Genomic DNA, 15,801 nt, shown 5'->3' with positions numbered 1-15,801 from the left:
AGCAGTGCCCCATGTAGTAGTGCCGTTTATACAGTGCCCCCAGTAGTGCACCCTTATACTGTTCCCCCTATGCAGTGCCACTTATACAGTCCCCCCTATGCAGTGCCCCCAGTAGTGGTCCCCCTTATGCATGTTCCCAGTAGTGCCCCTTATACAGTATCCCCAGTAGTGGTCCCCCTTATGTAGGCCCCCAGTAATGCCCCTTTATACAGTGCCCCCAGTAGTGGTCCACCTCATGAAGGCCACCAGTAGTGTCCCTTATACAGTGCCCACAGTAGTGATCCCCCTGGGGAGGGTTAGGTTTAGGCTGTGGGAAGGGGGGTTAGGTTTAGACACTTACGGGGGAGTTAGGGTTAGGCACTAGCGGGGGGGAGGTTAGAGTTAGGCACCCCTAAGGGAGGGTTAGAGGGGGAGAGAGTTAGGTATAGTTAATTTACTAACCTGGCGGGATCTTCACTGCTGCCGGTCTTCTGAGGTCGGGATTTCAACCGCTGGACATAAGTCCGGCGGTCATTCATACCGAACCCGTGTTAAAGAGCCAGTTAACAGAACAGCTAGTGACAGCTTTGTGGTGATACCTAGTGTAGAGCTGTGACTCTGGCAAAGACACAAGAGCAGAAGTGTCAGTGGCCACCTCTGAATCAGGCCCAGAGATCCTAAAGCAGGGGTCTTGAAAATGCTGCCCAGGCCCAGCAGCTGTGGAACTACACATCCCATCTTGTCCAGCCACATTGCATCATGCCCTTATAGCAGGCTTGCCTACCCTCCCGATTTGGTCGGGAGCCTCCTGAATATCGGGTGTCGCTCCTGGCCCCCCGGAAAGGCAGACAAGCCTCCCGGCAGCCACCATCCCTCCCTACCCCCTGCAGAGTTAATATCAAAACCCCTGCAGCGAGGGTCCCGGTGACGCGATTCGTGCTGAATCGCATCATCAAGGCCCCACCCCCTGCTTTGCAACGCCATTTATTCCAGCATTGTGAAGAGGGGGCGGGACAGCGATGACGCAATCTCGCGGCCACGATCCCGCAACAGCATTATTGTGTGGCCACGCCCCCCACTGTAAGCTGACATTCAGCTCCCTCCCGGAAGGAGGGAGCTGGATGTTGGCAAGTATGCCTTATAGCAAGACTGTGGCAGACCATGCTGGGATGTGTAGCTCAACAGCAGCTGGAGGGCCACATGTTGAATACCCGTGCCCTAAATGAATCACCATTTATTTACCCTATTAATAGTTATAGTACTTCCAGCTGTTTTGTTTGACTGAAAAGATTGTGCCTTATATCTGTAGTCTCCGCCCATGGAAGTTTACTGGTATACAGTAGCTCATCTCACGGAACAAAACATCGCTTTTCTTTTATGCTCAAAATCATGTGCATTGTTGCTGACATCCTGGTTCTCCTCACTGAAATCCCTTATTTGTCCCTGTCCATGTCATAGAGCTATGATTTGCTCTAGTGACAATCAAATCCATCATCCCATCATTACATGCTAATCCATGTGCATGTCTTTAAAAACAGATGTAACCGCACAAAAATAAGAACATTTTCATCATGAAACAGAAAGAAATGGCTCTACTGCAGTTTTATCTCAGCTGGTCTTGGGTTTCATTATATGCAGAGCTTTTTGAAAGGGACAATGTAATAAGTATGTAAAGAATAGACAAGCACAATACTGATAGAGATTTATTTTATTTAAATACAGTGTTATTTTTTATATACAGTATATCATTTTCCCACATTCAAATCTACTTTCCATCACATCACAGAATAAGAGACTATGGGCCACATTTAACTACAATCCCTGTAACACTTGGTAAAGGGGTTATGTCATCCTTTCTGTATTTAATAAACAGCAGTAATCTAAGATTACTACTGTTTGTCACAGGGGACATGACAGCAGCTTTTCTGGCTTAAGAAAAGCATTCCAAGCTCTGCAGGGTCCCGCCTGGTTCAACAGTAATGTGCAGACTGACCGTTGCGATTACATATTACAATAGTCCATTGCTGGCAGCCAAGCGGAGGACCACGCCAATGAGGACGACATTGCTGGACAGTAATGATCAATAAAAGTCAGTGGCAAACGCAGGATTTTGAAAGGGGGGTTTCCAATACTTGGTTACAAAACCAATGTCAAAAAATCTAATCACATACAGGCAGCGCTCCTCAGGTACTCAATAATCCAAGTTTGTTAATCTATTACTGTGCAACATTTCAGATGAAATTATTACATATTTTGGCAAAGCCTTGATGAAATATGTAATAATTGCATCTGAATCGTTGCATAGTAACAGATTAATAAGCTTTTATTATTGAGTACCCGAGGAGCGCTGCTTGTATCTGATTGTATGTTCAAGACTGAGCGCTCTGCACCCCGGCTGTTGAACTTTATTTGGAGTGCCGTCTACTTGACTATATTTATGTGGAGCTTTTCAGCTCCTCGAAGAAATAAAAAAGGCGGCACCGCAAACATACACAGTGACATATACACGCACACTGACAAAGCCTAAATGCATACACTGACACACGCAATCACTGCACTGACAAAGCCTACACACACACTCACACACACCTAACACTACACACCGACAAAGCCAACACACACACTGACACACTCACTGCACTGACAAAGCCAACACACTGACAGACACACAAACTGCACTGACAAACACACACACACACAGACTGACAAAGCCTAGACACACACACAGACTGACAAAGCCTAGACACACACACACACACTGACAAAGCCTAGAGTCACACACACACACACACACACACACTGACAAAGCCTAGAGTCGCACACACACACACACACACTGACAAATCCTAGAGTCACACACACACACTGACAAAGCCTAGAGTCACACACACACACACACTGACAAAGCCTAGAGTCACACACACAACACAAACTGACAAAGCCTAGAGACACACACACACAGACACACTGACAAAGCCTAGAGTCACACACACACACTGACAAAGCCTAGAGTCACACACACACTGACAAAGCCTAGAGTCACAAACACACACACTGACAAAGCCTAGAGTCACACACACACTGACAAAGCCTAGAGTCACACACACACACTGACAAAGCCTAGAGTCACACAAACACTGACAAAGCCTAGAGTCACACACACACAGACACACTGACAAAGCCTAGAGTCACACACACACACACACTAACAAAGCCTTCAGTCACACACACACAGACACACTGACAAAGCCTAGTCACACACACACACTGACAAAGCTTAGAGTCACACACACACAGACACACTGACAAAGCCTAGAGTCACACACACACACACTGACAAAGCCTAGAGTCACACACACACTGAAATACACACTGACACAAACACACCTCTCACTTGACACAAATTCAGCCTTATAAATACAGCGCTGGCATGGCTTATTAAAGATCACGGCTCCCCCCACATGTAATAGATTACACCCACCTGCGGCTCTGGGAGAGAGCACCGGTCACTGAGGAGGATCCGACACACGAGCTCTCAGCCTCCCACAATGTGGTGCCCATAGGAATTTAGAGCTGCCCGGGAGGAGCTGCGCTACTGCTGCAGCTCCCCCTACAGGCAGCTCAGCCAGGAACAGCTGCCGACACTCCGATCTCTTCACAAAAAAAAAATTATTGCTAAGCTGCGCTGTGATGTAGTGGTGGGCAGGGGGGGTTTCTAGGTACTCGGAACCCCCCCTGCGTGCGCGTATGAAAGTGGAATATTCTGCGATACTAAAAAATATATGCAGCTGGTATTTGGTAAATGGGGCCCTTTATCTTTTATGACAAAGGGTCTATACTTACTTACTATTTTTTTTTTTAATGCTAAACTTAATAATTTTCACTTATACTCTAGACTACACAGCCTGAAAACAATTTAGACAAAAATTTGTACTTTTTTTACCCCATCACTATTATTTAGAGATGAGCGGATCTGGTTCTCCGAGAAACGAACCCACCCAAACTTTGTGTTCCGAGGTGAGATCCGTGTCCGGCTCAAGTCTTACCGCCTGAATCGGATCCGAAAGCTAGGCAAAATGAGGCATCCTCCCACTGTCGGATTCCCACGGGTTTTGGATTATATAACGGTCCCAGGGATCGGCGCCATTTTCACTCTGGCTGTGGAGAGAGAAGCTAGAAGACCTAGTCAGTCACTGTCAGTCACTCAGTGTGTGTCCAGTCAGGGTCTTGGTCTGAAGGCGGCTGCTGTGTTGTCCATAAGGGGCTTAGGCTGCAGTATATAAACTTAGAAAGGGGGGCTTCCTTCAGTGGGTGCTGCAGCTGATGTGTCACTTGTCCTATCAATTAACTGTGGCTGCTGCTGTGTTGTTGTCCTGTCCATCAGGCTAGGGCTGCAGTCCATAAAGGGGTGCTGTGTTGTCCGGGGGGTTATCTGTCAATTAGGGGTGTTCTTCCCCAGTGTAAAAAAAATAAAAGTACTTTTTTTCTTTGTTTATGTGTGTGTGCATTAGCAACTTAGCTGCGCTATTATTGTATGGTGACACTGCCACAGTTTATCGTCCACGTATTTGTGACTCTGCAGGTGGTCTGTCCGCACTAGGCAGGGGTGCTTTGTTGTCCATAAAAAAGGGTGCTGTCTGTGTTGTTCATCAAGGGGCTGCTGCCTCACTCAGGGGTGCTCTTCCCCAGTGTCCTATAAAATAAAAGTGCTCTTTTTTTGTGTGTGTTTTAGCAACTTAGCTGTGCTATTATTGTTTGGTGATACTGTCAGCCAGACTGCAGTTTATTGTCCACTTATTGTGATGCTATAAGTTGTAACGCAGTGTGCTATTCTTATTCATAAAAAAAATTGTGACACTAATGCTAGCCATACACGCCACAATTATCTGGGCGATCCGCCGATATCAGGCGGATCGCCCCGATAATTGTAGCGTGTGGGGGGCGACCGAGGGTTAAATATTGCTCGGTCAGGCATGCAGGATTGTCCAGCATGCCCGACCGATGCGATATTTACCCGGTAAACTATCGGCTGCATCGGGCAGTGTATGCCCAGCCACGGCAGACAGACAGACATTTCCTGTGTTCCTTCTACGGAAGGAACAGGGAAATGTCTCCTCCCCCGGGGGCAGAGCACGGATGTCGGGCTGATACACTGTGAGAGAAATCTCACAGTGTATGCCGGTGACATCTGCGGCTGGCAGGCTGCCAGATAAAATGTCAGACATTTTATCTGGCCGTGTATGCCCAGCATAAGTGGTAGCGCAGTGTGTTATTCTTTTCTTATTCATAAATAATTAATCTTGTGACACTGTAAGTGGTAGCGCAGTCTAATATTTAACTTTTCACTTCTTTCCTCAATCATGAATAAATTATTAGTCTACACACCGACTACAAGACCACAACAAAGTGTTAAATAACATGCGTTATATATAAAACATAATGACATCACTGTAAGTGGCAGTGCAGTGTGTTATTCTTTTCTTATTCATAAATAATCTTGTGATACTAAGTGGCAGCACAGTGTGTTAATCTTTTCTTATTCATAAATAATTTTGTGACACTAATTGGCAGCACAGTGTGTTATTCTTATTCATAAATAATCTTGTGACACTAATTGGCAGCACAGTGTGTTATTCTTTTCTTATTCATAAATAATCTTGTGATACTAAGTGGCAGCACAGTGTGTTAATCTTTTCTTATTCATAAATAATTTAGTGACACTAATTGGCAGCACAGTGTGTTATTCTTATTCATAAATAATCTTGTGACACTAATTGGCAGCACAGTGTGTTATTCTTTTCTTAGTCATAAATAAACTTGTGACACTGTAACTGGTATTGCAGTGTGTTATTCTTATTCATAAATAAACTTGTGACACTGTAACTGGTATTGCAGTGTGTTATTCTTATTCATAAATAATGTTGTGACACTGTAAGTGGTATTTCAGTGTGTTATTATTATTCATAAATAATCTTGTGACACTAAGTGGTATCACAGTGTGTTATTCCTTTCTAATTCACAAAAAATCTTGTGACACTATAGTTCATTGATACCAGAGTGTAATATTTAAATTAGTACAAATTGACGTGTGTGCTGTACCCCACTTTATTCATGTTTGTTGCTATGGAGAACAATCAGTTGAGAGGAAAGCAGGAACCACATACTAGTGTTGGAGCTGCTGCCAGTGCCACCAGTCATGACGATACTAATCCATCTTCATCATCTGCTAAAGCTGATGCCCAAGAACCAATCTTTTACAGTGATAAAGAAAAAAACATCAAAGGGAAATTAGCTGCGGAAAGACATAAAATTGGCAATATGCCTTTCACCACATGAAGTGGCAAGGAATGGCTAAGGCCTTGGCCTTTATTTATGACTGGTGGCTCTGCCTCTTATGATGATGTAAGCACAAGTGAACATGCTGACATAGAAATCAAGGATGCTTCTGTGGAAGTGCACCAGAATGAGCAGGATATTTGTGTAGCTGACGCTAATAAGGATGTTGTTGATGAGGATGTTTGTGTAAATCAGACACCAGTGGAAGAAACAGTTATTGCCCATGATAAGGAAAAGGCCATTGTCATGCCTCGGCACAAGACAAAAAAATACACTTCTTATGTGTGGAGTTATTTCTACCCAAATCCGGACAACAATTGTCAAGTCATCTGTACCCTTTGTAAAGCCAGAGTAACTAGAGGGAGGAACTTTAAGCATCTAGCAATCTCCTCCCTGTTATGTCATCTGCAGCGCATCCATCCAAAAAGTTTTTGTGTTTTGTGTTGACTCATCTGCATCTACATCTTTTGAGAAAGATTAGTTTTTTTCACGGCAGATGCACTTGCTATTGCTGCATCATGTGCCACTTGAGATGACAATTTGCTTATGAACAGCTCTTTGCATCTCTTCAGATATGTGTCTGTTGGGAAGAACACAACATATGACTTAAACCTTATATCTTATATCTTGTGTTTGCTCTGTTCAGCTTGTCCACATATCTGTGGTTAAGTGGACAGTGGGTACAACAGCATTTTGGAGGCCACTAATTAGGTTTTTTATTGTACTTGTACAGGTTGGGAATTGCCTTTCTAGTGAAGTGGAATCTTGATGGGATTTGATATCGGGCATACAGGACCTTAATTAACTGTCTAAAATTCACTGAATTATTGGTGGATGTTGAACGCACATCTAATAGCAGCATAGATGCTATGGCATTAATGATCCACTATGCAACTGGGTGACTGCTGTCATACTTTCTCCCCCTTGCAAAGGATTGTTTAACAGTCAATTGTTTTTTAAAGTACTACTAGTAGTCTTCCTGGTCCCCTTCTGGGATAAAATTCCACTCCCAGCAGCAGCAGCAGACATAGTGCTCAAGGTTTCTTCAGGGGCAAGGACTGATGTGAATGAGTAAAATATTTTTTGTAAATGCCTCCCCTCCCCTCCTCCCTCATAAATTTGCTTTGGAATAAAAGCATTTCATTACATTTACTACTAATCAAATCTTCCTTTTCCTGCCTTCAAATACATACATACCCCAACTCCTTCAGACCCCTTGAATAATAAAAACATTTGCTTCCTGATGTGCCAAGTTGGAAGTTGAACTGAGACTGCTGCTGCAATCTTTGACATGTGGTTGCTGAATGACAGAAATGTCTAGAAATGTTCATGGCCACAGACAACATCTCATGCATTCCCCTTTAAGTAAAAAAAATATTCTGAAACACCAAGTTGATTTTGTGGGAAAACATGGGACATATTTTTCACCCATGTTCTCCCCTCCTCCCTCATAAATTTGCTATGGAATCAAAAAATTTAATTAAATTTAGTACCAATCAACCCTTCCTGTCCCTGATTTCAACTACATACATACTCCAGCTCCCTCAAGCCTCTTGGTTAATGAAAACATATGTTTCATTATGGGCCATGTTGGAAGTTGAACTGCCATGTGTTTAATACTGTAGAAACAACAAAAAAAATAATGTGATTTTAGCTGTTTTTATCATGTTTTGAAAAAAAAATACAGGTCCAAAACTAAAACCAAAACACGCAAGGAGTGGTTTTGGCAAAACCAAATGCAGATCCACAACAAAAGGAGATACAGATCCAAAACCAAAACATGAGGTCGGCACACATCCCTACTAATATTAGGCTTCTTTTCTTTCTTAGAAAATTAGCGGCTCATTCATTTGTTGCTAAATATCTTTCAAGCCTTTAAAGTGCATTTTATTGTCTGTCACATCAAGCTTTTCCCCCCCAAACTGATCTTACACATTCTATCCTTCTTGCCTACTCTCCCGGAATGGCCAGGAGGCTCCCAAAAATCATGTGGCGCTCTTGGCTACCCGGAAAAGTGAGCAAGTCTCCCGCCACCCACACCTCCCCCCAGCAGCCAACAGGGGGGCAATGATGTGGTACAGTACATGCTGAATTGCATAATGGTATCCCCACAATTCCTGCTATGCAAAGCTAGTTTTCAAGGCACTGTATACCAGGGGGTGGGGCCATTATGACATGAAGGTGTCACCCTCTGAACAACCCACCTTTGTGGCTGCCACACCCTCTCTGTGCAGACCTGGCTGCCCTGTCATGGAGAAGAGGAGCAGCAAAGTTGGCAAGTATGCATTCTATAGTCAATATGACCTGTGTCTCTGAAGCTCCCCCTCTGTTGCTTTTCATTCTACCTTCAAAGCTTGTTTGTTCTTTCTCAGTTCCACATTGGTCTGCCCTACTTTCTGCTATTTATGACTTTATTGCTATGGTTCTCCACCCTTAATTTATCCAGGTCAGTGACTAGTTTGTTTATTCCATGCATAAAGACAAAAAAATTATAAGGTATGTTCATTAATATTAGATATAACCAGTGGTTAAAGTGTGCCGGAACGGGGAGGAACTGCGTTCCGTCAGTTCCATTTGGAGACAGAACCAGTTCTGCCTCCTCCAGCCCACCTAACCCAGGATGTCAGCCCAGCGCTGCAGGGAGATGCCAGCGGGTGCTCGGCTCCTTTCCCACAGCGGCAGCAGGAGGCAGGAGTTCACTCCTGAGCTCTGGCTCCAAGCTCTCGTAGTGGGTACTGTGGGAAAGACATTGTGATGTCTCTCCCATACAGAAGTTCTTATGAGCGGGCGGCCAGATGGACGGCAACGGTTAGACGCAGGAGCACGGCTTAAGGTAAGTTAGGTTTTTTGTGTAAGGGACACTACTAATGAGGACACTACTACAGGGGGAACTATTAAGGGGGGCATTACCATTGGGGCATTACTACTGGGGGCATTACCACTTGGGTCACTACTACAGGGGGCATTACTAATGGGGGCTTTGCTACTGGGGGCATTACTACTGGGGGCTCTACTACAAGGGGCATTACTACTGGGGCACTACTAATGGGGGCATTGCATAAGGGGCACTTCTACTGGGGGCACTGCATAAGGGGCACCACTACTGAGGGCAGTGCATAAGGGGCACTACCACTACAGTAGCATTTCTTAATGGTCACTACTGCTGTGGGCATTATGTGAAATGGGCACAACCGCTGTGGGCATTGTTTAAGGGGCATTACTACTGTGGGCATTACATGTATTAGGAGCACTACTACTGTGGGCATTGTGTATAAATGGCACTAATGTTGGAATTGTGTAAAAGGGGCACTACTGTGTGTCATAACATGATTAGGTACACTACTATGTGGTGTAATGTGAATCAGGCGTGCACAGTTCCTTTATTATATAAGTGCCGAAGGGGGTTGAGTTCCACCACTTTAAGCACTGAATATAACCAACATTTAAAAAAATACCAGTTTTAATTTGAAGATGTCTCAATAAAAGATGCAATATTTGATCCTTTAACCACTTGCCTGGCATGGTCGTATCAGATACGACTGCACCAGGCTGGGCTTTCCCTGACATGGTCGTATCTGATACGACCAGTCAGAAATGCCCACTAGGCGGCTGTGGGAAGCTAATCTTCCTGCAGCCGCCTACATAAGAGGGACCTTCTGGTCCCTCTGCAAGCGTGGCTGCCTCTCTAGCGTGTCCCGATCACTGCTGGACACAGTGATCGGGCACCGTCGGCAGCCCCCCTCCCATATAAGCAGCAGTGCTGCTGCTGTGACCCGATCACTGCAGCCATCTCCACCCCCTTCAGCAAACAGCAGTAGCGGCAGCTTCTATGTATCCGGGCCACCAGCGGGATACAGTAGTATTAGCATTTCCCTTTGTTTCCATTAGTTCTTCAGGGACCATGGCTCACCAGGCACAATTCATCTATTGCCTGTCAGACCAGAAAATTGTCCTTCACTTATGAAATTTACCTTCTACGGTGTATCAAATACCCCAAATATCTATCCTCAGTAATACCAAGTAAATCCATGCCACAAATTTATCAAGACTTTGTTGACTTTTTTTGAAAAAAGTAAGCAAAAGCTTTTCCAGCACATCCAATTTATGACTGTTCAATTGGCTTTCTCGAAGATGCTTAGATTCAATTTGAAAGCTCTTATAACGTGTCCAAATCTGAATTTCAGACTCCAAAGGAATACAATGATGACAACTTAATTCAAGGGTTCATACATATATCAATTTCGCAAGTGGGAATGCTCATGTTCTTTGTGGGGGAATATATTCTTTGTGGGGGAACAAAAATGGTGGCTTGAGACAATGCATAGATTATACTTAAAAAATCAATAAAAAAGAAATCAATATCCACTGCTACTTATCCCAGAAAGGCTTTGTTGTGATAAGTTATTTGCCAATATCCTTTAGATCTGAGAAGTGCATATAATTTAATTATGATACATTTTATGGATGAATTGAAAATGGCTGTCAGTCCTTGATACAGTCACTTTGAGTATTTGGTAATGCTGTTTGGTCTTGTAAATGTTCTAACAACCATTCAGCACTTTGTAAGCAATGTTTGCAGATAACTATGAACCAGTTCATTATAATTTTCCTTGATGGCATAGTCATTTATTCCAAAGCCCCAGCAGAATACTGTTATCATGTCAGTTGAGTTGTGGAGCATTTAAGAACCCTTGGTCTATATGCAACATTCTAGAAATAGATATTTGCAATGGATTGTAAGAGATCCTTGGGCATAATGTGTCCACCCATTGAAATGCACTGTATAAAAACCAAAGCAACTCTAAATTGGCCTGAACCTGAAGACATGAAATCAATCTAACATCTCTTAAGTCTCACCAACTATAATTGGCAATTTATCATATGTTTCTTGAATATATTGAAATCCCTGACTGTGCTAATTTGAATGGGCACATTTGTCATTTGGTTTAACAATGCAGAAGATGCTCATTACAAAGACTGTGCTAGATAAATGATAACTAATCAACTTGTCTACTTTGTCTTGCTCAAATGTTTGATACATGTTCCCTTGAGTTCCTATAAACAAATTACCAGCTGCTCCACTGACTGACCTTCTCTTCATTTCATCCATTTACAGTATATGTGCCAACTCAGAAGCCTGTCTTGGTTAGTAATGCCAGGAAGCTGGTTAGTTGGTGATGGTGGTTGTAGTCATAACAGAAGACAATTTTGCTAATATCCAGCATCCTGTAGAGAGAGACATTTTATGTGTAGCCGATCCAGCTGTGCTTTGTAATCTTTGTCCACCCACCTGTGTGCTAAGGGACATTCCCTGCTCTTTGATTATCTAGTGTGCCTGTGAGTATCTGCTGATTCTTGTTCATTGGAAAGTGCCCCTATTGGCTAATATTTCTGGCTGTTGCATATACTGATTACCTGCATTGTTAACTATACACCTGCTAAGTTCCAGACCTCTGCTATGGCTACTGGTCATGCTTTTGCCCCAGTGGTCAGTGTTCGCTAACAATTCAGTTTTGTTGCTTCTAGTTGGTTTATTTATTCGAGTAAGATTCACCTTTTGAGCGAAAAAGATGATCGGGACATGGCGTGCCTAGAGAGGCGCTATTTGGCGCAACTTGAGCCACTATATAAGGACACATCCGTATGTTGCCTGAGTGCTACTGTCCTTCACTTGCAATAAAACCATGTCACTGAATATGCTACCATTATTATTAATGCTTATTTTTATTGCACAAGCATACTCTGCAGTCTTTTATAATTGTGAAAGGCAGGGGTGCCGAGAGATGGTATAGGGGATCGTTGGAGACACATTGTAGTGGGGAAGATCCATCCACAACCTTAACGGAGCCTAAATAATGTCTATAGAAAGTGACTACATCCTGTTCCACTTCTTAACTGTACATTGCTAGTGGCAATGATTCTTATTTATATAGTTAATTTTTGTTCCTTGCAAATCAGGTAATTTATATCAATTTATCCCATAGCAATGATGGACATGTGTGTAAATATATTAGTTATTGCACACATCAGCGGAATGTGTAATTGGCCTAAGGATAAGTCCAAAGTAGCTGAACCAGGCAGTGTGTTTTTATAGAGCAAATGATAGTACAGCCATGAGCACTGTTACACAGGTTTAAGAGCATGAAGTGGAGTGGGGTTCAGACAGATCACCAGTTAGTGAATGTCTCTAAGTTGCGGTAGTTGTGCGGGTAGTGGTACTGTGGGTAGTAGGTCGCAGGTCTCAGAAGCTAAGGGGGAGGCATGCATCTCCCACTATGTCACTCATACACAGTTGCAAGATAGTGCGTGCATGTGCTGTAGTGGGGTCCGGTTGTCATCTTTGTGGGGGAATAAATGGTCATCCCAGAAGACCCTCACTGGAGACTGCACAGTAGTGCTTTCCTATTTTAACAAGCAATAACTACTTGTTTAGTAATAACTCATTGTTTCCTATCTGCTTTGCTGCAAAAGTGACGGCTAAATGTTTTTTAGAGTGATAATCATCTTTAGTCACACAATGCCATGAATGACAAAAGTGTCACATTAAATTGAAGAAATAATTCTTTGGCTGAACCTATTTGAATGTATTTAAGACCAATTCGAGTGATTTATTATCTACTGTTACAGTAGTGAAAGGCTTTCAGGCTTCTTTTTTTTTTAATGAACAGAAGAGAAAGAGAACAGAAGAGAAAGTGCCTGTTAATGATAGAACTTCTTAAAATAGCTGGAACAATGTGGAATCTGTGATTACATTGATAAATGCTAAAGTTACTGAACAGAAGTTCACATTGGTCACAGGGGAAGATGTACTAAACTCTGGAAAGTGATATATTGGAAAGTGATAAACTGCCAGTCACTCGGCTTCTAACTGTCATGTCACAGGCTGTGTTTGAAAAATGACAGTTAGGATCTGATTGGGTGGTAGTTTATTACATTCCAGAGGTTAGTACATCAGCCCTTTAATTTTAGAAAATGGGCTATTTATGTTTGACTGAGGCATAGGATCTCAATGGGAAATGCAGGATTTTGAAAAGGGGTTTCCAAATCCGTAGTTACCGAACCAATGAAAAAACATCTATCCACCAATTTTTTTTAATATGTGTGTGTGTGTATATATATAGATATATATATATATATATATATATATATATAATCTCCACAAGGCGGCACTCCGTGTAAAAAATGACCAAATGTGACAAGATGCTGTCTGCAACGTTTCAGCGCCTTTTATGAGCGCTTTTTTCAAGCATAAAATACATACAAACATGTTACACTTACCAAACATATATAGAGCAGTTAGATACCATGCTGCATCACGACATCACTTCCTGGCTCCAACCCGGAAGTCCACAGAGCCAGTAGTGATGTCACATCCTCCCATTCAACGGTTACCATGGTAATCACCATGGTTACCAAATAACACAAATACAATGTGACCAAAAACACATGACATATAATTAAAAACAGTCTATCGTGCTCACTGGCCTCTAGATCAAACTAATCAGCGTAATAAACACAATGTGTAGCGAAAAGATAGAATGTAATAATACGGCTGTGGACAATATAATATGAGTATTAGCCATTACGAACATCGTGAACAGATAAATAACTGAACATACAAATTTCAACTCAAATAAGCACAAATCTATTATGCACACCATAAAATGATGCAATCACTATACTGCACACACTACAACGTGCTAAACGCTATAATGGTCATAACATATCAGACAGATACATGAATATTACTTAAATCGCAAGGAGTTGACACCTACATTACTTACAAATAACCAAGCGTAATCAGAATATAAACATATGCATAACAACCAACCTGCATAATAAAAAATTTGATAATCAAACAAAACACTGGAGCCCCAGAGTTTCATTTAAGCCTCGGGGGGAAAGTGTGTCTAACCTCATAATCCATTGAGACTCACACTGAAGTAATTTGCGCCCACGGTCCCCACCTCTAACGAGAGGGGGAACGTGGTCAATGATTTTATAGCGAAGTGTTGAAATATTATGTGACGCCATGGCGAAGTGTCTTGCCACTGGCTGCTCGCTGGAACCTGAAGCAAGAGCTGCCCGAATAGCAGATCGATGTTGGGCCATTCTCTCCTTTAAAGTACACTCGGTCTTGCCCACATACATCTTAGAGCAAGGGCACGTTATGACATAAACTATAAATTTAGTTGAACATGTTAAATGATGTCTTATATTATACTTAGTGCCCAAATATGGATGGAAAAAAAACGATCCTGTTTGAAGGGAGCGACACGTAATACAATTGGGACATCTATAACAGCCTACTTTTGGGACACCCATAAAGGATCTATTTAGCTGAGATTTACCCAATAAAGACACATCGTTTCGCACCAAATGGTCCCTCCGATTCTTACCTCTCCGATAACAAGACATTAATTTTTTGTTGTATAACGTTTTAAGATCGTTATCTGATGTTAATATAGGCCATAAAGATTTTGCTTGTTTGTTAATAACAGTACTGGCATGATTGTATTTATTGATCCACAGGTGTCTATCGACACTGCGATCCTTCTTACTATTGTCTCGAATCAGCAATTTATCCATAGGAACAGCTAATGCCTTTTCTTTTGCACGATCTAAATTACTTTTATGGTATCCTCTTTGAATGAATTTATCATACATGGTATCTAACTGTTGCAGTGCTTCAGCCCTGTCAGATGATATTCTTAAAGCTCTCAAGAATTGTGAAAAAGGCAACGCGTTTTTCAGTGGGACAGGATGAGCACTACTCGCCAACAAAATATTATTCCTGTTGGTGGGCTTAGAAAACAATGAGGGCACTAAACGTCCATCTCTTTTAGTTATGGTGACGTCCAAAAAATTTACCTTGTACAAATCAGTAGAATATGTGAATTTAACTGGACTGGTCGAACTGTTGTGTTGTTCAATTAAAGCCACAAACGCCTGTTGGGACCCTCGCCACACAATGAATAAATCATCGATATAGCGAAAATAAGCTATGATATTGTTAGCAACATAAGGATTTGTGAAGAATATATCCTGTTCGACAGTAAACATAAAGGCGTTCGCATACGATGGGGCTCCAGTGTTTTGTTTGATTATTACATTTTTTATTATGCAGGTTGGTTGTTATGCATATGTTTATATTCTGATTACGCTTGGCTATTTGTAAGTAATGTAGGTGTCAACTCATTGCGATTTATGTAATATTCATGTATCTGTCTGATATGTTATGACCATTATAGCGTTTAGCACGTTGTAGTGTGTGCAGTATAGTGATTGCGACATTTTATGGTCGTGCATAATAGATTTGTGCTTATTTGAGTTGAAATTTGTATGTTCAGTTATTTATCTGTTCACGATGTTCGTAATAGCTAATACTCATATTATATTGTCCACAGCCGTATTATTACATTCTATCTGTTCGCTACACATTGTGTTTATTACGCTGATTAGTTTGATCTAGAGGACAGTGAGCAC

General features: G+C 42.2%; 1 protein-coding gene across 1 annotated transcript; it reads right to left on the bottom strand.

Moving 5' to 3' along the window:
• Positions 1 to 14,169: 14,169 nt before the first annotated feature.
• On the bottom strand, positions 14,170 to 15,378 carry LOC148507508 (uncharacterized). Its single transcript, XM_088445987.1, has one exon. The coding sequence runs from the start codon at positions 15,376 to 15,378 to the stop codon at positions 14,170 to 14,172; it is 1,209 nt and encodes a 402-aa protein (XP_088302113.1).
• Between the last annotated feature and the right edge of the window lie 423 nt (positions 15,379 to 15,801).

The sequence above is a fragment of the Taudactylus pleione genome, unplaced genomic scaffold (assembly GCF_031769625.1).
Source record: "Taudactylus pleione unplaced genomic scaffold, aTauple2 ptg000392l, whole genome shotgun sequence".
NCBI lineage: Eukaryota > Metazoa > Chordata > Amphibia > Anura > Myobatrachidae > Taudactylus > Taudactylus pleione.
The sequence above is the reverse complement of the archived record's forward strand: the minus strand, read 5'-3'. Positions and strand labels throughout refer to the sequence as shown.

Bases quoted from the DNA above. Each gene is read 5' to 3' on its own strand.
- LOC148507508 (XM_088445987.1), bottom strand. From the start codon at position 15,378: ATGTTTACTGTCGAACAGGATATATTCTTCACAAATCCTTATGTTGCT.